Raw genomic sequence first — 26,132 nt, 5'->3', positions numbered from 1 at the left:
TTTGTGCGTTTTGTCTGTTGGTCGGTCTGTCCGTCACGATTAGATTTAAAAAACTAGAACTCTAAAAGCTATTGAAAATCTGATTTACCCTTTAATGTTCCTCCCATAACATCTCAATAGTTTTAAGTATCTAAAATTGATTGTTCCGGATTTTTTTTGTGCAAAACTAATCAACGCCAACAAATGTTTGTTTGCTCTTCTAACTTATATTACATTCAATTTCCATGCTTAAACGTTGCAAAAACACATTATCAATAATATGTTGTTCCGTTTTTTATGTAAATAGCATATTAATGCTAAATCATAATCTCTATACTGACTTATATTTCATTAAGTGTAAAAATGTTCCGGATATTGTTTTATAAAACATGAATTATGCCTAATGATTGTTTGAAATCGCATAAGGCTTTTAAAAAAAGTAATTTACTAGAATTGATTACTGAAAATTACTTTTTAGACATTTAATTTTCTTGTAAAACATAACATAGAAGTTTTGTAATCGATAAAGAAAGTTACGGATTTTGTTTCTTACAAATCGTCGCCAGAAATTTCCGAATTTATTTAAAAATCTACTAACGCCAAATAATTGTTTGAACTCCCTCTTCTAATTAATAAACAAATAATCTTCTCATTTACGAAATAATGTTTTTACGGATTTTTATGAAAAATATTTTAACTCACTACTCTCTTACAGTACATTTAACTTTCTACCTAAAACATTAAAAAATCTAATTATCGTTAATATTATGTTCCGATTTTTAAGGAAAACAGAATCCAAACACCAAAGTAAGGTATGAAAATCTCTCCACGTGGCTGTAGTACATCTAATTTTTATACGAGACCATCCAAAAAATTTAATTAACGGTATTACATTTATCTGAAATTCTCTTTTTCTTTTACTATTTATACAAACATCCGGAACAATCTATTATATAAACTTTTCAATTTTGTTCATACCTAAAAATTATTGCGATGTTTTGAAACGTAAAATAAAGGTTTTTAATAACTTTTAGTTGTTTTTTTTTTATATCAAGATAACGGACAGACCGACTGACAGACAAAACGCAAAAACAATGTGGCTTTGATCCTTTTTAAATAATATCTATTAGAACTCAGTGCACCAATGTCTATGAACCCTCGTTAAATATCTCGTGTAAATAAAGACATTTTTTTTTATGGTACCGGTACTAGCCTATTGTGAGGTAATGGAATTTTTTTTCTTTGACGTCATATGAATGGACTTTTTAAATGTAATGTTAAAAGAACGCACTCGGTGCACCAATGTCTATTAACCCTCGAAAAAATTGATTGTATTAATGAAAACATATTTTAGTCTAACTAAGCCGTGTGACGTAGTGTTTTTTTTTCCTTTGACGTCACATGGAATGAATTCTTTAAATGAAATGCTAAAAGAACGCACTCGATGCACCAATGTCTATGAACACTCGAGAAATGGCTCGTGTTGATAAAGGTGATTTTTAGTCTAGCTAGGCCTTGTGACGTAGTGTTTTTTTTTCCTTTGACGTCATATGGAATGAATTCTTTAAATGAAATGCTAAAAGAACGCACTCGGTGCACCAATGTCTATGAACACTCGATAAAAGGCTCGTAATGATGAAGGCGATTTTTATTCTAGCTAGGCCGTGTGACGTAGTGTTTTTTTTTCCTTTGACGTCATATGGAATGAATTCTTTAAATGAAATGCTTAAAGAACGCACTCGGTGCACCAAAGTATATGAACACTCGATAAATGGCTCTTATAGATGAAGGCGATTTTTAGTCTAGCTAGGCCGTGTGACGTAGTGTTTTTTTTTCCCTCTGACGTTATATGGAATTAATTCTTCAAATGAAATGAAAAAAGAACTCGGTATAGTAATGTTTATTAAGCCTCGTTATGTGACTCGCGTTTAAAAAAGGAATGATATCTTGATTTAGATCTAATCTAGATTTTCTAAACTAGATCTAGATTTTTATTACAGTATATCTAGATCTGATTTATATTCTAATTAAAATTATTTTAGAGTCTAGATCTAGAATTTCTATATCTAGTTTAGACTAAAATAGACTAGATTAAGATGTAGAATTTCAATTTCTAAACTTAAAGTGTAAAAAAAAAGTGTAGATTTTCATTTCCAAACGTTTTGATCAATATTGTAATGTTTTAATATATTAAAACTAATCTACTATTTTTTTTATTAAATTTAAATTTAAATTTACGGCAAATGAATCTTTGAAACATTATTACTTTTGACCATCGGATGGCTGCCTGGTCGTGCGGTTTGCGCGCTGGACTGTCGTTCAGATTTATGGATGGCCCAGGGTTCAAACCCTGCCCGCTCCCATCCCCCGTCGTCCTGCGGGAGGTTTGGACTAGGAAGTAATTATCTTCAACTCTGAAGGAACATCCGAAACGTGTAAAACATTTTACATCAAAATTAAATCACCTCTTGAATATTATTTGCGAATATGCAGATCCGACAGGGATCCGACTTCGACGGGGGCCGCCTCTGAGTTTGTGTAACACAAACTCTCTTTGTAATCTTGTTACACTTTATCTACAGGAGAAATCATAAAACAGGTTAACTCAAATTTATTGTGCCAACAGCTGGATATATTTTTTTTTTAAATTCTCTGAAAGCAAATTTATTTACAAATGTTAATCACACCACATCGGGACACGATCGCTTTGGCCTTGAAAACTGGCTAGTTCCATTGACAGGATAGGAATATATACTGGTCTATGTTTAGGTTATTTAGGATTCAATCCGAATAACCGAATTTGACTGAAATTAAACATTTATTTGACAAATAAGATGTATACAAATTAATACAGAATTATATGACCTTATATTACCTATGTTTACTTAAGTTAAACTTCTGCAATTATGCAATACAACTCGTTGTATCATCATCAACAACTAAACATTTTTGTAACTTCATTTAAAATGTAAGCCGAGAAGTGCTGTGATTTCAGATGGATATTGCTGGCCCCATTACTGGGCCATAACCGAGTCCTTGTTTACACTATTGATTGCTAGATAACTGTAGCGAAGCAATGTTTGCACACTTGTATGTTTAATAGCTGCGTGACAAAGTGATTCAATGCCTAGAGTTTAATTGGTTGACTTAGTATCCGCGTGAAACAAACACAAGAGACATAACTCAGACATTGTAATTTCAATCCTAAACGTTTGGGTGTCATAGATTTCCACTCTGTTTTAAATACATCAAACGCTTTGAATAATAATACACAATATAAAATAGAAAGGAAAAGACGGAGAACGGAAGAAATGGAGAAAGGAAGAGACGGTCTATAAAAGGGAGTGGGAATTTAAAGAATGAAACGTCGAGAAGAAAAGAGTAACATCAAAGATATAAATAGCAAGGCTACAACGACAGTTCGTAACTCATAATAACAATACCGAGGTGGTCCACTCAGACATGTAAAAAGGCAGTTTCTATATTTTCTGCATGAATATCAGAGGCTATGAACTACAACCTATCAACAACTACAACCTATCAACAACTACAACCTATCAACAACTACAACCTATCAACAACTACAAGCCTATCTCTGTCCATACCAGTAGAAGAGACCTGTACGTATCCAAAGTGTTGCTGACCTTGTATTGTATTGACGACATGATACTACAGCGTCTACAGGGTTGGGAAATTTATAAATCTTATTATTGGTAGTATTACATTGTTAATATTTATCTCTATTCTATGAACTGACGGTTATGAAAATATGGTTCGACGTTATTGAATTGAAGGAAGAGACGGTCTATAAAGTGGAGTGGGAATTTTAAGAAAGAAATGTCGAAAAGAAAAGAGTAACGTCAAAGATGGATTTTTAAGGGAACAATTCATGGCCTCAAGGAAGAACCTTATCCCTTTGGTTAAGTGTGCCAAGGCTCGTTGTCAAAATTTTAAATTACATCTCACTTCTATATTACTAGACAGTGCTTATTAAATAATGCTCTACTCTGTAACACTGCTAAAGAACGTATAACACAATTTTATTTAGATTTACAAATAAAGTTGATCTTGGTTTATATTGTTTATAACATACAAGAAAACAAAAAATCAATTAGATAAATTTGGATGAATTTCGGTTCTACATTTATGGAAACAAATATATGATTGCATTCCTTTTTGTGTTTCATTTCTCAAACTGAAACGTTTCTTCCAAATCAAGATATTTGTCGTATTCTACAAAACATGTCTCCAAGTCTGGTCTCTGAGGAGATTGTGTGAACTGGGTGTGAACTACTTAAAGACATCGTCTAGAACACAGTGGTGGAGCTGACATTCAACGGAGATCTAGAACACAGTGGTGGAGCGGACATTCAACGGAGATCTAGAACACAGTGGTGGAGCTGACATTCAACGGAGATCTAGAACACAGTGGTGGAGCTGACATTCAACGGAGATCTAGAACACAGTGGTGGAGCTGACATTCAACGGAGATCTAGAACACAGTGGTGGAGCTGACATTCAACGGAGATCTAGAACACAGTGGTGGAGCTGACATTCAACGGAGATCTAGACTTGTCGTGTTGAAACTGGATCACAACTATTCCATATGTAACAATAGTTCCAATCACCTGTTGATCAAATCCCCTTTTATTTCATAGTAACAAAATGTGTATTGGATAATAAATTGAAGACTGAAGATATTCTTAATATGTTTGCGAGTTTAAATTTCTAGATGCTTTAGCCAGAGGCGTAGTGAGCAAAACGTGCGCCCGGGATAAGGTACGTTATTGACGCCCCCCACCCATTTTCCATGAACATCACATAGAAATATAGACTGCGTGTGGCGCCCCCCCCCCCCTGATTGAGGAGTCCGGGACTTCGAACCCTCCTTTCCCCCTCTCATTACGCCTCTGGCTTAAACGGTGTCGTATATTAAATTTAATTGTCAGAAGAGTTATTACTAACTAGCCAGATATAACCCGCGGCTTCGGGCCTTAGTTTAGGTATTACTGATCTAATGGATTGAATTTAAATCTATGTCAAACATCACATTTTTTTTTATTTTGCCACGAAAATAAAAGTATAGTGTGAAAATGGGTTTACCCGTTCAGCCGACATATTCATATCAAATATAAAATACTGTGAAAACGGGTTTACCCGATTTGTTAAAAAAACTAATTCGTTCTTTAATAGAGATACTATTAGGTAAGGACATTAAACATACACTACTGTCTCCGTCATGATCTAAGGAAGATTTATGCCAAATTTTATCAAAATTAGTCAAACGGTTTGGCTTCCTTTTTGGGACATACATATATACATTTATAGTTACTCTTGTAACACTATTGGCGGCGCGATAGGTTAACTGTACGATCAGCTGATCAGCTGATCAGCTGGCCAGTAATACAGTTTAGCGTGCTAGGTCGATGGACAAGGGACATTACTGGTATGAGCTTTGCACGCAAATATGACCCGTGTTATGGTCATGTGATGAGAAGCCTTGTTACCATCAGAAAAGTATGGGAGTCCAGTGTGAACAGACCAAACAAGTCGATACCGATCCTTTTACTGGAGCAGCAGACAACAAAAAGTTGAAGCTGAAAAATAAGAGAACATTATAATATCATTGAACAATACAAATGTGTCTTAATGACAAAGTGTATTTTTTCAGCTGCATTATAATACCAATTGATAGACGCACCTAAAGTATGCATAGCGAGTGAGATGAGAGTGACTTTAAATACTATTCTCAACAATAAAAATACATTGCGAATACAGGTGTAAGTGTATGTAGTAAAGTTATCTTTTCAGACCTTACGATCAACAAATCTTGCGTGGTGCCCCAACGGTCCAACAGACTAAGGGATAGGGGAAGGTGTGTTTTCATACGGCAATATCAAGTACTTTTTTTTTTATGTGTGAACGATGCCTGTCATCCCCACACCCCACCTTCATCTTTATCCTCAAAATTCTTTATAAAAAAAACAACTTCCATTATAAATGACAAATTAGTTTTTGATTAAATTTATTTCGATATGGTCTGCAGTACTTGGCTTCAGTAAATTACGTCGTTGAACTTTTCATTTTGTTTTTCATCTGATTTCATGTCAATATTCTTCAGTTCTTAATCTACACAGCGCCCATACACTTTTGTTTAAATTAAGAGATATCACATACACTATTGTTACCTGTTGCATCAGATCCTGAGAAATGCCAGAAGCAGAAGACAATCCGATAGAGTCAACAATGGAATGAGCCTTTCATAAAAAATAAAATAATAACAATATTTGTTTAGACTAGGTTGTTGTGATAAAACACATCTTAAAATACAGATACAGTTTAGTGACGTTGCAAAGTGATTTATTACAGCAGGGACCAAGACCAAGAGATATTTACTAAGAAAAAGAAAAACAAATAAAATATATACAACTAGTCGACCCACGGAGTAGCATACGCCGCCTATTTGCAGGGCAGGAGTTAGGCCACTGCAACCTATGAGACCGCAGTGGGCCACGCACTTTCATAGAACCCTCATAAATTCTAGGTGTAAATGATTAAATTAAACCACTATATAACTTATAACAGATTTCTCGAGGCCGCCTGGTTTACCAGGAGCTCCTGGAAATCTCCTGAAATTGCAAAATATACGAAAAAGACTAAAATTGTCATTTTGGGGTATCATTCAACATGGATAACGCTAATACTAAGCGCGATAAAAAAAGGCATTATGCAATACCCGTAATTGTGGAATCTGGTGAAAGCTTTTCGTGTCTGAAACTTATGAAGAATTACTTGAGGTCAATAGATTGAAAAATTTGGTAACTCTTGCTATGGAGCGTGATCTATGTAGGAAACAGAATTTGTATGATATACTGTATGACTTTGCTACAAGTAAGTCTCGTAAAGTAATTCTGTACGTAGTAAAGTATGAATAAAATGCAAAGACGAATTTATTTTCTAATACAAACTCCTAATTTTAACTAATTATCCGTATCCCTACCCAAACTTGGCCCCGCTAAATCCGTTTCGCATAGGGCCCCACAATGGTTAAATCCGGCCCTGCTATTTAGTGACGGGTGAATACAGAGATGATTACTTGTTCTCCCCCCCCCCCACCTCTTTTTTTTCGCCTCTAAAACTATATGGGAAATAAATAAATAAAAGAGTGATCTTTCCATGACTTCTTGGTCACAATGGTTATGTCCGGCCCTGCTATTTAGTGGCAGTTGAATACTAAATGTTCTCCCCGCCCTCTTTTATTTTCGTGGTGTAACTCTAATCCGACTTGTAGAACTAAAAGAGTGATCTTTTCTTTACTTCTCGGTGTTCAAACTGTTGAGCCATGAAGAGAATTATATATAGAGATACTTTTTTGAAAAAGCATATCTTATACTTAGTGAAATTACATCAATTATTTTGAATTAATCATGAAAATAATTTTTGAGTAGATATAGACTAAAAATGACAAATTTGTGCGATTGTAAATATTTTTATTAATTTTGTATTTTAGCGCTAATAGAGAGCTCAGTGCCTTATAGCTCAGTCACTTTTGTGGATCAGCAAAGGAAAAGGGGGGGGGGGGAGTCTCTGGGAGAAGTTTTCCGTGCAGATTTTTCCAAAGCTATTTTTTTTTAAATGGTTGCTCAAAACTAAATTCGAACTCGGGGTCTCGAGCCTCAATGATGGTTAAAGAGGCATCTTATAAAAATAGAAGGTTTTATAGTTTTGAAAGTCTATAAAAAGTTTTAGCCAATGACCTATTTCTCTACATAAGACTTATCTCCCCTTACCTTAGTACCTTTCTATATAAAACAAAATGACCACTAAACGATTAAGTGAGTAGGCGTCACTATATGTGGTGTACTTAGTCTGTCCGCTTGGTATGTAGAGAGATACACAGTTAAAATAGAGCCATTGTTCAACTAATACGTGCCTAACGGATGTCTGTGTAGGCTCTGTTCACATTATAAGTGAAGACAGGTGTGGCGAGGTGGGGGTGGAGCTACGCTAAGGACATCACAATTGCATGCCTGCGAGATACCTTGGATCAGAAAGATGTTTTTTTTATTTATTTTTTTTTGGACATCTCTGTGGTCTAGAGGTAGTTCGCTTGGCACTGTATGTTTCGAGGTGGCTTTTTGGGACCGACACATTGATTCGTGACCCGTTCGGTGCTGCCCCTTTTTCGTTATTTATAATTCGGTATTACCTGAATTAAGTAAAGTATTTCGTTGAGCTGCCTTTATACATTTGTAGTTTGTATTCATCATTCACAGTTTCAGCACTTAGCTTCACAAGTGTATTTACATTAATGAAGCATTGACCAAAAACATTATCATGAATGTCATTTAGGACTAAGACGCCTTGAGCCAACATCCTTCAATTACAATATGTTAGACTAATATGGACTATAATATGAACTCATCTACGTGTCATATGCATGTTCAAACTGAACTGTGAAACAAAAGCTTATAAAATGTACAACTTTTCAAACAAAAACTTAAACATGTCTTTTTTAAACTTAAACTAACCCTGTCTTTTTTTTTGCTAGCTACATATAAAGCTAGACCGTTATGGAATATCATAGGTCAGTGTTTGACAAAATGTCTATCGCGGAACTCTAGTGTTCCATGATGCCTGAATATGTTCCAAAAAATAATGAATTAATTAAATAGTAGTCCAACACGCAAATCTCTCTAAAAAAATACGCAAATGTCTCCATTAGATACTCAGAATGTGTGAAGTGTTCCGTTAAAGAAATATGTTAAGAAACACTGCAATAGGTAGATCAAAAAAATGTATTACACTCATAAGAATATATATATAATTTATTTTCATTTCGAATCAATCAATAGTAGTCTTTTGGTGAAGTACTGGCAATATGTGTCGTTGTACTTTTACTTTTTGAAGTCGGAACTGAATTTTGTGTCATGAACTCATTACTTGTTAGAACTTCAATATACTAACATATACCGTATAATTCGAATCGGTTTCTTATATTCTAAACACTTGGCTCATATGTACCTGATACGACAATGAACGTAAACAGAAATAAATACCGCACTAGGAAGTCGTCCCCAAATGATGCAGATGCTTAGGATGGAAAGCAGTGTCCAAGCAATTCCAAGGATCTCCAACAAGACGTACATTCGGCTGAGTTGTTCACTGCCCAGGGCATACAGAGCAAAGAACATGATGGCCACATTGAAGAGAAGGCCGACGCTGCCATTAAGACGAGTCAGTTGACTCAATTTGGTGACAATAAGGCACAGACTCTGATGACGTGACCTAGGTTTGAAATAAAGAGACCCGAAGAAAACTAACATTTTTAGCGGTCCCCGAAAGTGGAAAAGACGCTATTAGTTTTGTGTGGAATGTCTGTCCGCACGTCCGTCCGTCCCGTTAGATCTCGTAAACAAGAAAAGATAGTGAAAATCCGACATCATAATATTTTAGACCCATTTAAAGTTATGACGCAACGGCTACTTTTTTATTTTCTGAAAAAGAAAAAGAAAATTTTTTAAATCACTTATGGAAGCAGTTTTTCATTAAAAAAAAACAACTTTTATAGCTTTTCACTATTAATAGTAACATACACGATAGGCTCTTTAGTAGGGGAGATGACTATTTTCCATATTCTTAACACATTTATGCAAATGGTTTTAGATTTTTTGTCAAAAAAAATATTTTTTTTTTTACATTTTTATTGCTAAGGTATGTAAGTTCTGTCATACTAAATACTTTATTTACAAAAAAAAGTTTCCTTTTTTTATAAGAAAAAAATCCATTTTGTATGCATATAAATGGAACATAATTTTAAACAATAATTATAAGTAGTGTTTCATATTATCGAGTGAATTACAGAATGTTATAGTCCCGACGGGACACCTAACTAAAGGAATTTTTTTTGCGGAAATGTTATTTTCTTGAGGATTCGAATAAGAAATTGGCCCTTAACAAAACAATTAGATCAAATAGATATTCATAATAAGACATCTAACTTCACATTCACTTTCACCTATTCTCTGGTCTATGGACCGCTGGGGCACCACACAATATCTGTCAACCTTCTTTTTCCATTCTTCTATGTCATTTTTCTTAGATAGAATTTCATTCTGATTTTCTTTCTAAAAATATTGAAACCAGCCTTTTTATCTGCCTGGGTGGACCACTTCTGGGGCCGATTTTGAGTTTGTGTTTCCACACAAACTTTGTTACCTTGTTATAATAATGTTAGTATACACACGTATTGCAATTCTGCAATCTTAAATTGTTTATTGTGATTAGTATAATTTTACAGATTCAAAAGCGAATTAAAGAAGAGCTTTTAAAAAAAAAAATAATTAAAGATGTTTATCATCTACGGCGGACAGTGGCGTAGCTAGGTTGGGGTGAAGAGGGGGTCCAAATTTAAAAGTCCCCCGAGCCCCCACTTGAGAGATTCCCAAATGAGTGTCCAAAATTTTTTTACATTTAAATATTAAGCTAATAATGTAAATTAGTGACCATGGTGCATGTATTCCACACCTGAGCCTGAGGAAACACCCAGCCTACTCTAAATGTATTCCACACATTAGAAGTAATACATTTATTAAGTACATTATCTCATGTCATGATGTCGAATGTCAAAATGCAGGGGCCCCTAAAGAAACCAAGCCATACGCACTGGCGGATCCAAGGGGGGGGGGGGCGGTCGCCCCCCCCCCCCACTCGGCCGACCCCACCCCCCAAAGGGGGGGCGGACGACTTTTAGTATAGAATTCACACAATTTGTATACGAATTTATTACTTATGTTAATAATATATACTAAGTATTTATATTTCAACCTATTTTTAGATTATTTCGCCCCCCCCCTTTCTAGTATTTTGGCCGATCTGGTAGGGTCGGGAGGGGGCGATGGCATCAATCCGCCCCCCCCCCCTAGTGATGGGCAAAAGTTAACTAAAAAGTTGCTAACTTTTAGTTTAACTAAAAAAAATTAGTTAAGGCCAAAGTTTAATTAAAAAAAAAAAGTTTAGTTAAAATCCTAGTTTAATTTTTTTTTTTAGTTACAAACTAAAAAGTTTAATTACAAATTTTACAAACTTTTTTAACATACATACCAATAAATATTTAGATCTATGTAATTTGGAGAATATATATAATCAATAATAGAGAGGAGAATAAACTAGAGGGTGCACAGGTCACTAGAAAGCCTTTTGAAAGGCGAGAAAAATAAACGTGTTCATTATATTTCTAGCAAGTTTCGCTCCTTGATAAATCCTGATAACTCCTTGCTTCTATAGATCTACATTTTGCTGCTTTTTATTAAACACCAGTGATGACCAGTGTGTTCCTGTATAGCTGCAGGCAAAGAATTTTGCTTTACTGCAGATCTAAATGAAATGTCAACTCTTTTTATTTTAAAACTTTTTACTAGATAGATCTAGAGTTAGAGTCTAGTGACGTCTAGTCTATTAGTATTAGTCTATTACTACTATTAGATCTACAGTCATAATAGTCTATATTTAATTATTTTAGTCTTAAGTAGAGTCTAACTCTTAGTAGTCTTAGTCTTAGATCTAGATGTAAATTTAAAATTATAAGTCAATAATATAGATCTATTAATTGAAATCTATATTACTTTACTTTATTAGACTAGATCTATTAAACTATTAGTTTAGAGATTCTACTATTCTAGAATTAGAGTCTAGATTACATCTAGATGTAGGCCAATCTAGATTACTTATTATACTAAGATGCATAGATGATAGATCTATAATACTAATAATAGTCGTCACTATACTAGATCAAATACTAAATTAATTAAATCTAGACTATTCTAGACTAGAACTACATCTACTTCTATTATAATTATACTTATATCTACTATCTAGATCTATTAGATCTAGATTCTAGATCTAGTATTAGGCCTATCTAACTAGTTACTAGAGTATATAGAATAATATAGATCTAAATACCCATATCTAGATCTAGTTATAATCATAATTATAATAATCTAAAATCTCTAAATGAAATGATAACGACTAGAATACCAATAATATGGCTTTATTCGACAAAATTAGACTACAGTAAACAGTGAATGAAACCAGCACGTCTAGCATACCACTGATGCAGTCTATACACACACACACTGGACATGAAACACAACAATGGCCATGACCTTCAGACACGCTGGACGCACGCAGAAAATCAACTCAGTTACACTACAATCACCCCGCCTAAAAGTTATAGGAACATAAACATGTAAATAATAGTGAAGGACAGCGATATAAGAGGCCTTAGTATCCCTACAGAATACTTACAGATTTACTCTATTGAAAAGCATTGTATAACTATAAACAAACACGTTATACACTATAAAATTATCAGTCCCTTTTGCATACAAATATTAAGACCAGTTGTCTTGAATAATAATGTAATAATTAATACAATACAAAAAGTCTAACTAGAAAAGCTATACACTATAAAATGATCAGTTCAAAGTGTGTCATATTAAGCCTACAATTACTGAGTTAGAACTTGTGATATGGAAAAATAATTAAATAAATGTTAGACCTTATAATTAGGTCTGCTTGTTCTTGGTCTTAGGTTATATCTACCAGGACCAATACTGCCGTCGCTTGGAGTTGGTGACATCGGCGGCTCTCTAACAGGAGACTCAGCCCCTGCATTTACTTCTTCTTGATGTCCATTTTCCCCTTGTTGTACATATGTGTTAGGAGCAGCCATTGGTTCTATAGTCACATGGTCAGTAGGCACCTGCATCTGTGTTATAGGGTTTGTCTCCGGCTCAAAGTCTTCATGTTCCATATGTTGATACACCTCTGATTCTCCCTCTCTTGGAACGGGGGCCAAATGTCGTAATGACACTGTTTCTTCTCTTCCATCAGGAAGTCTTACAATGGCATACTGTGGGTTGCATGTAATTAAGTCCACAGCTATTGTACCATCGTCATATTTTGATGCACGGACTCCCTTTTTTAACAACACTTTTCCTGGTTGAGCTAACCATGTCGGGAGTGATTTGCCGAAGGTGGACCTGCGATAGAACTTGAATATTCTCTCGTGGGGTGTCTCGTTTGTAGCGGTACAGAGCAGAGAACGAAGAGAGTGCAGGGCTTGGTTTAACGCCTGCTCCCATTTGGAAACCGGGAGTCCTTGAGTTTTTAAGGCCAGAGTTATAGCTTTCCATAATGACCCGTTTAGCCTTTCTACTTGAGAGTTCCCTCTGGGATTATAAGGGGTCGTCCTGCTTGTGGCCACCCCTCTCTCGTGTAAAAATTCCTGCACCTCTCTTGACATGAATGAGGTACCTCTATCAGAGTGTACATAGTCAGGCATTCCGAATAGTCCAAATAAATTATCTAGACATCTGATTACTGTTGAAGCCGACATATCAGAACAGGCGTATGCAAACGGGAATCTTGAAAATTCGTCAACAATAGTTAGCAGGTATGTGTTCCGAGATGTAGAAGGGAGCGGTCCTTTGAAGTCTATACTTAGTCTCTGGAAAGGTTGCATCGCCTTAATTAGAGTTCCATTAGAATTACTGAAATATCTGGGTTTTACTTCGGCACAGATTCTGCACTGGTTGACAACCAGCCTAACATCTTCACAAGAGAAAGGTAAGTTTTTCGCTCGCACTAAATGCCATAGTCTTGTTACTCCCGGATGACACAGAGAGTCATGGAGCAGTTTCAATTCATTTCGACTCATAGCTGACACACACCCGTTTCTAGAAAACGTATCAGCCGCTACATTGTGTTTGCCTGGTCTATACAAGACATCGTAGTGGAAACAGCTCAGTTCCAGTCTCCACCTTTGAATTTTCTCATTCTTTATTTTCCCTTTGCTCTGTTTGTCATACATGAAGGCCACAGAGCGTTGATCCGTGACAAGGGTAAAGCGATTTCCTACTAAGTAGTGGTGCCATTTCCTTAAAGATTCTACAATGGCATAAGCTTCTTTTTCTATAGCTGAGTGCCGCCTTTCACTTTTCGAGAGTGTTCTTGAAAAGAACGCCACGGGGCGGCCATCCTGGTTGAGGGTGGCAGCTATTGCAACATCCGAAGCGTCTGTTTCAACCGTCAGAGGTCGAGTATAGTCGATGGTGAAGATGGCAGCTTTCTCCAGCTCCTGCTTTAATTCGTTAAGGGCTGTCTTTACTGTTTCTGAAAGAGGGAACGACGTGTTATTTGCCAAAACATTTATTTTGTTAGAAAAATTTGGGATCCACTGTGAGTAGTACGCCAACATGCCCACGATCCGTTTTTGTGAGCGCATATCATGAGGGAGAGGAAGGTTTCTTAAAGCCTGGAATCTTTCAGGGTCTGGCTTGAGAAGGCCTTTAGAAATTTCGTATCCCAATAGGCAAACTTTGTCAGTAGCTATCGTACTTTTGTCTTCATTAAATGTGATCACATACTTTCTAGAAGCATCTAGAAATCTTTGCATATTCTCATCGTGCGACTCTTGATCATGACCACATACCGTTACATTGTCCAAGTATGCAAAGGTGTCCTGCAACTTTTCATTCTCAATAATTTAATTTATTGTTCTCTGGAAGCATGCAACTCCGTTGGTAACACCGAAAGGGATGCGACAGAACTGGTAGAGTTTGCCACATGCCTCAAATGCAGTAAACGGTCTTTCCTCAGTCTTGATTGGTATTTGATGGTAGGCACTTTTGAGGTCTAGAGTACTAAAAACGGAATAGTTGGATATCCGTTCTACCAGTTCATCGACTCGGGGCATTGGGTATGCATTCAGTAAGGTGAAGCGATTTATTGTTTGACTGTAATCAATGACCATCCTTCTTTTATGTCTCTCGTTTGTTGTCACAAGCACCTGTGCTCTCCAGGGAGACTTTGAAGGTTCAATGATTTTGTCCGAGAGGAGTTTTCTAACTTCAGACTCAATAAATTTGTTATCACCTATTGAGTGCTTTCGGGACTTAGTAGCCACTGGTCTGCAGTCAGAAGTTAGATTACTGAATAGGCTCGGTGTTTCGACTCGTGCTGCTTTAAGACCACAGATGTGTAGAGGATTGCGTTTTCCTCCGTACGGTATGGTCAATTCCTTATGAAGACTTATAAAGTCTACACCAAGGATTACATCCGAGCACAATCCAGCAAGTAGAGAAAGTTTGACCTTTTTGTAGTGTTCTCCCTTGTACTGGACATCGGCAAATGTATGTCCTAATGTCTTTTCAGAAAGATGTGTAGTGGCCATGAATATTCTGTTTGTAGACGGACGTACTGGCCATTTATTTCTCTTGACGATGGCTTCTGATATGTAGCTTTCACAGCTGCCAGTGTCTATGAGAGCTTGCAACAGCAACCCGTTGACGTTCACTTGTGCCGTAGACTGTGTAAGCCCAGAGAAATGCGTTGATGACAAGGTACATGGAGTTATCACACTGGTCAGTGATACTTTGCTGTCAGCTTTGTTGGCTGTTGTTTTACTTGATTTACAAACAGTTTGGAAGTGTCCCTTCTGCATTTCGAGCAGGGCATTCAGTTCTAGAGTGTCTCCTCCTACCACAAAAGTAGCATAGCGACTTAATGGCATTTAATTCCTGGTCTTCATTAGAAATGTATGTTTCTAGATGGGAGCTTGTTGGTGTTTTCATTGCCCCACAGGAGATTTCGTTCGTTGAATTGTAAGCCTGAGCATGCTTTGTCGCTGTTTCTAACACTCTAGCTTCGTCAAAAGCGCTTTGTAGAGTAAGAGATGTCTTTTCCAGTAACCGCTGTCTAATAGTGTTGGATGCCAGACCCGTTATGAAGGCGTCTCTAATGCAAATGTCTCTGTGCTGTTCAGCAGTTACTTCTTTAAAGTCACAGTCCCGGGCAAGGCTTCGCAACTTTAGCATAAAGGACTCTACCGTTTGGCCCGGCTGCTGTTTACATGTAGCAACCAAATGTCTAGCAAAAATGTCATTCTTTACCTTAATATAAGTAGTCTTGAGTGTGTCTATGGCCATCGAATAGGACGATACATCACTGATGAGCATATAAACCGTAGCAGATACGTGATTCTTCAACAATTTTAGTTTAAAGTCTTCGTTAATATCCTTGATGGACGAAAGAAAATTCTGAAATGTGTCATACCAGTGAGTCCATTTTTCTGAGGCCAGAGGAGCATTAGGATCAATGTCCAACTCTTTCGGTCTGAGTAATTTATCCGTTGTAGATTAAGGAATCCAACACTAATCCAGATACATAATTTTGTCGAATAAATTGTAATGAAATGATAACAACTAGAATACCAATAACATCGCTTTATTCGACAAAATTAGACTACAGTAAACAGTGAATGAAACCAGCACGTCTAGCATACCACTGATGCAGTCTATACACACACACACACACTGGACATGAAACACAACAATGGCCATGACCTTCAGACACGCTGGACGCACGCAGAAAATCAACTCAGTTACACTACACTAGAGTTACTAAGATTTCTACTAGACTCTATCTAGATTTTAGATCTAGTAGTAGTAGTAGCAGTAGTATAAGTAACTAGTAGGCTATTTCTTAGATTACTTTTAGATTAAAATATTAATTGTTTGATCTAGGTCTAGTAACAGAGTAGATAGATCTAATTCTAGACCCAGATTATATTTCTGATCATTTCGTTTGTAGAAGATATTAGATCCAGAATATTCTAGAATCTAGAGTTAGTTAGAGAGTCAACATGCAGTTTTCTCATTATTTCTAAAGGTAACTTATATTAGAACTTGGAAAATTACTTCTAATTTCTTTCTATAATAGTATCATTCTAGTGATTCTATTAAGATCTACATTTATCCCATAAAGACATTTAAATCTTTTTTCATGTACACAAATAAATGTTTATTACATTTTGCTAAAGAGATTGGTTGTGCTTTATATTTTTCATGTTCGGCTGTTTCGTCCTTAAAAAAGGTCAAAATAGTTAGTAAAAGTTTAACTAAAGTTTCTTAGTTTAGTTTAACTAATTTTTTCAATTTGTGATTAACTAAAACTTTAATCACTTTTTTTTTAGTTCAAACTTAGTTTTAGTTTAACTAAAAAAAAATTTGTTTAGTTCCCATCACTACCCCCCCCCACCCCCCACCATAAACTTTCGAGTTGGGGGGGGGGGCGGTCCTTTTTACCTGTAGAAATCACAGATTGCTAACAGAATCAATTAAATATCTATATGATTAAAACTTGTTATTGGTATTTTAACCGGTCTTTATATTATGTCGTCACCTGTTGGCCGATTGGAATTGGCCCTTTGAGTGTGTGTGTGTGGGGGGGCGGTCCTACTTTTATTGAGAAATCATAGTATGTGAACAAAATTAGTCGAATATCTATATAATATAAACAGGTGGAAGTGCGATACATGCAATCACCTTCCCTCCATCGGACAAACCAATACTTTTTCTTTTTGTATTATAGTAAGAAATTACAAAATGTAAAAAATCTGTCACTAATATAATTTATATATGCTATAAAGTAAATTCTTATATCGAGTCGCCAGCCCCTATTCTTTAATGCAAAATGCGATCATTAGCAGAAATTATAAAAAGGAGTGAGGATTAATCGTTTTCATTTTACCGCCCTTCCCCTTTCCAGACAGAGTTTGCGTAATTTCACATGAATTTATCATAACTATTTTAAGAAAGACTTTGCTTTGGAAAAGTTATAATTCAAACAAAATTTTTCAATATAACAGTCACGGTTGAGATGAGTTCAAAAGCCAGATAATCTTTTCCTAGTCACCTTTTTCAAACCTTTACTCTATCTCATATTTTTCTAGTTAAATAAATTTAGGACTATAACTCACAATTTATGCTTGAATTTTATTGAATATTATTTATCGAAAATTTTTTTTTCGGCGGCGATCCTCAAAGCCTTAATCTAAATATGTGTTTTATCTTATCTTTTCAAGGAACAAATCGGGTTTTATTTGCAATGTATTCAGGGACTATAAAATCATATTAGAATATTTTCCACATTTTTCAAAAGGTCCTTTATAATAGAATGAATAATAAGCTGTAGATGTCAGGAGAATGCGTTTCTGCAGTGAAAAATGCAAGAAAACGCTTTTGGCGTCGGGGCTTCGCCCCGAACCCCACTGATAAATAATGAGCTGTAGATGTCAGGAGAATGCGTTTCTGCAGTGAAAAATGCAAGAAAACGCTTTTGGATTCCCCGACCACTGAGAAACCTTACAACGCTCTCTCAGACTCTCGAGCTTGCAAAAGAAAGCCCTCAACATGACTGTTTTTTTTTCGCCGAAGATTGAGAAACAGTCTTATTTTATTCTCATATTTCAAATCTATCTATCTATCTATCTATCTATCTATCTATCTATATATATATATATATATATATATATATATATATATATATATATATATATATATATATATATATTAGGGGTGCACCGGATAGTACGTTTTGATATCCGGCCGGAGCCGGATATGACCGGATAGTAAAATTTGATATTCGGCCGGGGCCGGAGCCGGAGCCGGATACCTAAGTGTCTTGTTAATAGCTTGTGAACATTTTACGAAACTGTTAAATAACATACCTATATTGGTTGTTTTTTTTTCCTTTTATATACCGTATTGTTTTAAACTCTGTTACTGATTGATTTATTCAAGCTTAACAGTATTTCTAAAAATCTGTATAGCATGAGTGTGTCTGTGTGTATGTACGATGCCACCAACTGTAAAGGATGTGTGTAGGAAGGTCAATGTAAATAATGTTAGTATATATTTAACTAGTTACTAATGTAAATCTCTCATAAGTAAATTGCAATCTGCCTTGTATAGTGGTCGGATGAATGTGTTCATGAATTTCAGACCAACAACCTGGTCAGATATACCTAGTGAGGTTACACATGTAGTCCTAGTGTAGTGTGTATAGTTGTTTGTGTTAACCATCACGCATTGTTTTTTCCTTGAGCATACGCACGCAATAGAGTTGGGTGTCAGTCAAAAAAGATAACACATTGGCATGGTCAGTCAAGCATATAGATAAATTATACCCGTCCACTAGTTAGAGGTCAAGGTTGTTTTTTTTTACGCTCCAGCATATTGTTTCTTTGTTTGCTAGATTTAACTACGGTACTATTATTCAATTTATTTTATGCGATTTTAAAATTTACTGTAAGGTTTTCCGTTATTTATTAAGTCAAAAGAATTAAACAATGAAATTAGCTTTCTTTCTAAAGGTTTTAATACAAGGCAAAAAAAATACACACACGCAAACATGCACATCTTTGTTTTATTTTATTGTGCAAAGAACGTACGTAAGAAACATTAAATGCAAAGAACGTATGTTAGAAAAAGCTTCCTTAATTATTACTTATTAATTATTTTATTCGTGGTTTCAGTAACTGTTACAAAAGGGAACGATAGTAAGCCTATGGATGTCAGGTGTGTAAAAGTCGTCCTAGCCTGATACACAGTGGCTAAGTACGCATCTTAAGTAAAAAAAATTAGTAATAACAGGGAGTTAATTGACTGTCACAAATTATTAAGAATATTGTTATCAAATCAAGACACTTAACTGCAGGAGTAATATTCAAGTTAACACGTTAGAAAAATATTTACCAACAGTGTAATATCTTTGTTAGCACGTTGTGTTTTTTTCATTCTGACTTAAAAAATGGTCAATGTCTATCAATAAATTGGGTGTCAAGGACCAAAGAAATAAAGAGTAGGGGGTGTTTAGCTCTCCATTTCAAGATATAGCTCTGGTCGTGTCTTCTACAAAATAATTAGTTACTGGCTTACTGGGCTATATAATCTCGCGGTTTGTGTTCTGTGTAGCTAAAGGTCACTCGTTTAGGTGCGTGTGATCTTTAGTCCAGCTTACTAATTGAGATTTATGTTCAAGTAACTCGGCACACTTGAAAAGGTGTGGCCTCTAGCCCAACCACGTGATTAAGATTTTTCTCCAAATAAGCAAACTCTTTGTCCGTATACCCGTGTAGATGTTAGGCTTGAAGTCCAGTCCACTCCCCCCCCCAATTAAGATTAGCTATTAAGTAAACAAACATAGTTCCCTCGTGTGACCTCTAGAGAGTGCTTACGTCCATCGTATCTTACTTGGGGTCACCTGTCAATCAATGAACTCAATGGGATGGACTAAACAAATAAAAGGGGGAGGGTGTTGTTCATCTGGAAATATACCTGGTTACCTTAGAGGTGTGGCTCTTGTAGTCCAGCCCCCCTAATAAAGATTAACTACTAAATAAACAAACTCAGTTCCCTCGAAAGGTGTGACCTCTAGAGAGTGTCAATACGCTGACAGTAAACTTACGTCCATCGTATTGAACTTGTGGTCACCTACCTATAAAAAAAAACTCAATGTGATGGACTAAACAAATAAAAGGGGTGGGAGTTGTTCATCTCTACCTCTGGAGATAAACCCGCTCAGCTAGACAGACGTCTGGTCAGCTTGACGTAGTCAAGGAATGTAGCATTTTAACATGTTAACTAACCTACTCAAAGGTCGAGACAAATTGAAAAAAGTGTCAGCCATTGCTGCTCTGTATGTAAAGCGCATTTATGATGTAAAGTTTCATTTCTATTTATAATAAGTTATTAACACGCCTTGTCTTTATAATAAACGATGTTTGGTGCATTATTCATAATGGCTCTATTTTTAAGCACATTATTTTGTTTTAATATAAACATTAATACATTCTACAACAGACATTAATGGAACGAGGTCCACTTTATGCATATTAAATATGTGTATTTTTTACTATCCGGTTTACTATCCGGTAGTGATATCCGACCGGAGCCGAATAGCACCGGATAGTAAAAAACGCCGGATATTCGGCAGAAGCCGGAGCCGGAGCGACTATCCGGTGCACCCCTAATATATATGCTGTACGCACGTTTATGCATAGGGTTTACTAGGCGTTAGGGTTAGGGTTTGGAAAAAAATCGCCCCCCCCCCCACTCCAAAGTTCTGGATCCGCCAGTGGCCATACGGGCCCCCAAAAACCCTTGCTACGCCACTGACGGCCAATAAGTGAACTTAGCTATCTTTTTAGTGTATCTGGTGTAGCAAGTTTGTATAATATCTACATTTTCAAAGGAGCAAGATTTATTTGTTTATTTTTTAATGTTTTGAGTGCTGTACAATTTAATTTCTAAACCCTCTCGCTTTGCAGTATACATTTGGTATGATTTAGTTGAAAAATGATCTTTCAAGATGGCATCCTTTACATAAGTTGGTTTGTTTTTTTCGTTCCAAAACTCGACAGATTTACTTACGTTTTTCTAAAGGTTTCATTTTATCGTTTTCTTAATATTTGGTTCAAACCGTGTATCGAACCCGTGACACCATTAGCTGCCTGAACGTACGATGTTTCTGATTTGGCCAGAGGACAATACATACACATGCGATGATTTATTGGTCTGTTCATGAAATGGACATCTAGATCTAACACTTGACCTAGACTTCTGATCTAGATTTACTTCTAGATCTAACACTTGACCTAGACTTCTGATCTAGATTTACTTCTAGATCTAACACTTGACCTAGACTTCTGATCTAGATTTACTTCTAGATCTAACACTTGACCCAGACTTCTGATCTAGATTTACTTCTAGATCTAACACTTGACCTAGACTTCTGATCTAGATTTACTTCTAGATCTAACACTTGACCTAGACTTCTGATCTAGATTTACTTCTAGATCTAACACTTGACCTAGACTTCTGATCTAGATTTACTTCTAGATCTAACACTTGACCTAGACTTCTGATCTAGATTTACTTCTAGATCTAACACTTGACCTAGACTTCTGATCTAGATTTACTTCTAGATCTAACACTTGACCTAGACTTCTGATCTAGATTTACTTCTAGATCTAACACTTGACCTAGACTTCTGATCTAGATTTACTTCTAGATCTAACACTTGACCTAGACTTCTGATCTAGATTTACTTCTAGATCTAACACTTGATCTAGACTTCTGATCTAGATTTACTTCTAGATCTAACACTTGACCTAGACTTCTGATCTAGATTTACTTCTAAATCTCAGAAACTAGAAGAGAAAAAGAAAATCGGACATCATGAAATTTAGATCATTCAAAGTTCTGATGCAACGGCTACTTTTTTCTTTTCCGAAAGTGAACCATCTAATTTTTACAATTACATATGCAGATTTTAAAAAAATAAAAAGAAACCAATTTTATATGAAACACTTCAGGGGAGTTTTTTTTTTTAAAATCACAAACGTCTTCATTAATAAACTCAAGCTTCATCCGTAGATTACCATTGGTACAAAAAAAAATGCATCTAAGGTCACCGTGGAAAAGTGTCAATGGATCATTAAAAAAAATATATTTTCCATCATTAAGTAACTCATTGAATAGAACACTGATTCAAATGTTATTTTAAAAAATTGGAAACGAACTTTGCTATAGTAATACGTTTAAAATAACGAACAACGTTTACACACATGACACTCTAAATAAGACTAAATAGATATATTTATAGGATACTAGTCGAATATGAGCCGCTGCCTGCGGCCCTAGTTTTTGGTATTACTGATCTAGTGGTTTGAGTTTAGAACTCTGTTAAACATGGAGAATGTTTCCTTTCACTTCTTTTGTTTTTATTTTGCCAAGAAAATAAAAGTAGAGTGTGAAAATATGTTGACCCATTCAGCAGGCTTTATATCAAATATAAAATACTGTGAAAACGGCTTTACCCAATTTGTTAAAAAGTTTCATTTTTTAATAGAGATACACTTAGGTACTTTTTGTCTATTTTTAGGGCCCTCCGGTAATGTTCGGGACATCAAACATATACTACCGTCTTTGTCATGGTCTAAGGAACATTTATGTCAAGTTTATAAAAATAGGTCAAACGGTTTTGATTCCTTTGCGGGACATACATGCATACATACATATTTATTACTTTCTTTTTTCTATATTAGGTATAATATAAATGTATTAAAAATTTGAACAAAATTTTAATTATTAATGCAATAGCTTATCTTCTGACAGCTAAGGGGTGCAGATTTATTTATTATGTAAACAGTAGTATCAAATTAAGAAGTGACTCGAATACGAAACAGCATAGTCTGGCATAGTAGGCCTACACCGTTACTCGGTACCAAAAGGCCTACTATTCCTGATCATAACATTGGCCCAGGTCTAGTCGTTTTAAGATTAGACGTGTAAATTCATACGAATTCTAGTCTAGATCTAGATTCTATATCAAGATTCCAGATCTAGTATTAGATCTAGATCTAGTTCTTAACCTAGTCGTAGATCTAGATATAGTTTTAATTCTAGATCTAAATCTAGTTCTAGATTCAAGTTCTAGTTCTAGATCTATAACTAGGTCTAGATCTATAACTAGGTCTAGTTCTAGATCTTGCTAGATCTAGATCTAGTTTGTATGACAAATGGCAATGGAGATATTAATTATTTTTTTTGCGAGGGGAAAGTCTTGTCCAAGTCTGTCAATTCATTTCTAGCTGCTCACTACCTAAAGTAGGTCAAGAATTATGTTTTTTCGTGTTGTCAATTTATCTAATTTTGTAAGAAGGATAAATCTTTTTTTACTTTCTCTTTATTACATGTAACATGTTATTAATTTTGTGTGTATTGGTAAGGTTAATAATTATTATTTTTAAAAATATAAGTGAACGCTAAATAAATATATGGAGAAGCTGTGGCAGTAAAGTGAAGCACTTGGAACCAGAAGTCCTGTGTTCGAATCCTGGTGAAGACTCTAGTTGGACCACTTCGGGGGCCGATTTTGAGTTTGTGATATGCCTTTAAATTTAGACTTAGAAGACGATGCGCAAAATTTTCCTGAACATTAACTTGTTAAACTCTTGAATCAATAAAGCCTTAAATTCAGAAATCCCCGAACGCGAGAGTCCTTTCAAGATCGCGATAGTTCTTTCAAAACCGATGTTCGCTCTAGTTCTAAGTCTAGTACTCAAGCCAAAGCTACATTTATATACGTTTTCTTTTGAAAAATAATAACGGTCAAACTCGAGTTTTCCCCATGTGGATAACGTGATAGTCATTCTTTTCTCAACGATATACATCAACTGTTAAATTTCTAGGAGAATTCTTAGAGACATTTTAATATAAGCGTTCAGGCTGATTCTGAATTAATTAGAGGTATTGTAAAGAAAAAAAACGAATCCAAAGAACTCATTTCTCTTTGGGAATTTATTTTTAAACGTTAGTCTATCACTGATCGAAATCAATTCAAGTGAAGACCAATACAAAATAACTAAAACTTTTATTTTTTAAACTAAAGTGTTATATCTATTAGCCTACATATAGTCTGATTAATTATCAACAATGTTATTATTTTACCTATCATTACTTTACCTAACTTTTCTGAAATTTTGCTCCATTTCATCCGGCTGTGCAACAAGCAACATGACTCTCTTCATCTCCGAGCTGGTGTCGTAAAATTCTGCGATCACAATTTTAATCAGAGCGCTGTACAGAATCATAAAAGATGAAATCGGCAACAACACCATGGCATTACAGAATCCAATGAGACACACCAGCATGATATTGGCTCCATCGAAAGGAAAACTTAAGTAGACGTCATCTTCTAAATAAGAGCCAACAAAGTAAACACTCACATTAATTGTAATGCAGACCTTCAGCAACCAAGTAAAAATTAGAGACTGTTTCTTCAGACACACCAGTCCATTACAAAAACCGTACTCTTCTTCATATTTCTTCAGTTCTTCCATCACAGGGTTATAGTACAGATGGCACATAACTGACTCAAAGACATACACTACAGACCCGTACAAAATATAAAGATAGGCCTGCATGAAGTACGAGACTAAATTGTTGAAATTGGGCGCGAAGTAAACCAGAAAAGCGATACATCTTAAGACGCTGGTCAACTGAATGATGGCCGCTACAACGGATACACAAACGATGATGACCCTATGTCGTCTGCTCTCTTGAAACCGCAGCCATGTTTCTTTGCTATTCTTGAGCACGTAAAAACATCCCCCTAAAGTCAACGAAATAATTGGGTAGCGAAGTACATCTCCCATCGGAGTCCAACTTTTCATTTCACTGACACAAATATTTTTTTCAACGAAAATATCCAGACCACAGATTTTTATTCCAAAACAAGTGTAAATTTTAAGTGAAATAAGTCTTTCCCAATTGTTGAAAATACAACCGAATATACAAAAGATTATTTAAAAAAAATGGTATATTGTACATTAGGTAATTACAAATAATTAGCAACTGCGTTATTAGGGCGGCGTCTAACAGACGATATACTGTGAACAGACGATACACTGTGAACATACGATATACTGTGAACAGACGATATACTTTGCTGAACCAAATGGATTCCAAAGTTTTATCTATTGATGAGAGATAATAAAACAATACAAATTGAAAACACTACCAATGATTCATTAAAAAATATGGGAGATTAGACTTTGTTTCACTGTGTGCTTTTTTTTATTACCGTGAGACAGAACTGAAATAAAAGTGATGGGTCAATACAAGAGTTTATTGGAGCACGATAACGTTTGGAAGAGTTGAAGGCAAAATGAAGTGCTTAGTTTCTCTAACAAATCGCTTTCTCCTGCCGAGCTAGACCATTGTACTAATGATGTGTATTCTTATCAATTAGTTTAGATTCAGATGACGTCAGACTCGTGTGACTTTTTTTTTAAAATTATGTCTTTCTTTTTCCTTTACTTCTTATTCTTCCTCTCTTATTCCTCATGTACTTATCTTCATCTCTTATTCTTCATGTACTTATCTTCCTCTCTTATTCTTCATGTACTTATCTTCCTCTCTTATTCTTCATGTACTTATCTTCCTCTATTATTCCTCATGCACTTATCTTCCTCTCTTATTCGTCATGCACTTATCTTCTTCTTTTATTCATCATGCACTTATCTTCCTCTCTTATTCTTCATGTACTTATCTTCCTCTCTTATTCCTCATGTACTTATCTTCTTCTCTTATTCCTCATGTACTTATCTTCCTCTCTTATTCTTCATGCACTTATCTTCCTCTCTTATTCCTCATGCACTTATCTTCCTCTCTTATTCGTCATGCACTTATCTTCCTCTCTTATTCCTCATGTACTTATCTTCCTCTCTTATTCCTCATGTACTT

At 35.5% G+C, this 26,132-nt stretch overlaps 1 protein-coding gene across 1 annotated transcript; it reads right to left on the bottom strand.

The window, feature by feature from the left end:
* Positions 1-4,065: 4,065 nt before the first annotated feature.
* Positions 4,066-25,078, bottom strand: LOC106077064 (uncharacterized). The gene is made up of 5 exons (XM_056033807.1): positions 24,351-25,078; positions 9,039-9,267; positions 6,168-6,236; positions 5,487-5,576; positions 4,066-4,607 (listed from the first exon to the last, which is right to left on the bottom strand). Exons 1-5 carry the CDS (start codon positions 25,058-25,060, stop codon positions 4,509-4,511), a joined length of 1,197 nt encoding a protein of 398 aa, XP_055889782.1. The 5' UTR covers positions 25,061-25,078; the 3' UTR covers positions 4,066-4,508.
* Between the last annotated feature and the right edge of the window lie 1,054 nt (positions 25,079-26,132).

The sequence above is a fragment of the Biomphalaria glabrata genome, chromosome 6 (genome assembly GCF_947242115.1).
Source record: "Biomphalaria glabrata chromosome 6, xgBioGlab47.1, whole genome shotgun sequence".
Classification (NCBI taxonomy): domain Eukaryota; kingdom Metazoa; phylum Mollusca; class Gastropoda; family Planorbidae; genus Biomphalaria; species Biomphalaria glabrata.
The sequence above is the reverse complement of the archived record's forward strand: the minus strand, read 5'-3'. Positions and strand labels throughout refer to the sequence as shown.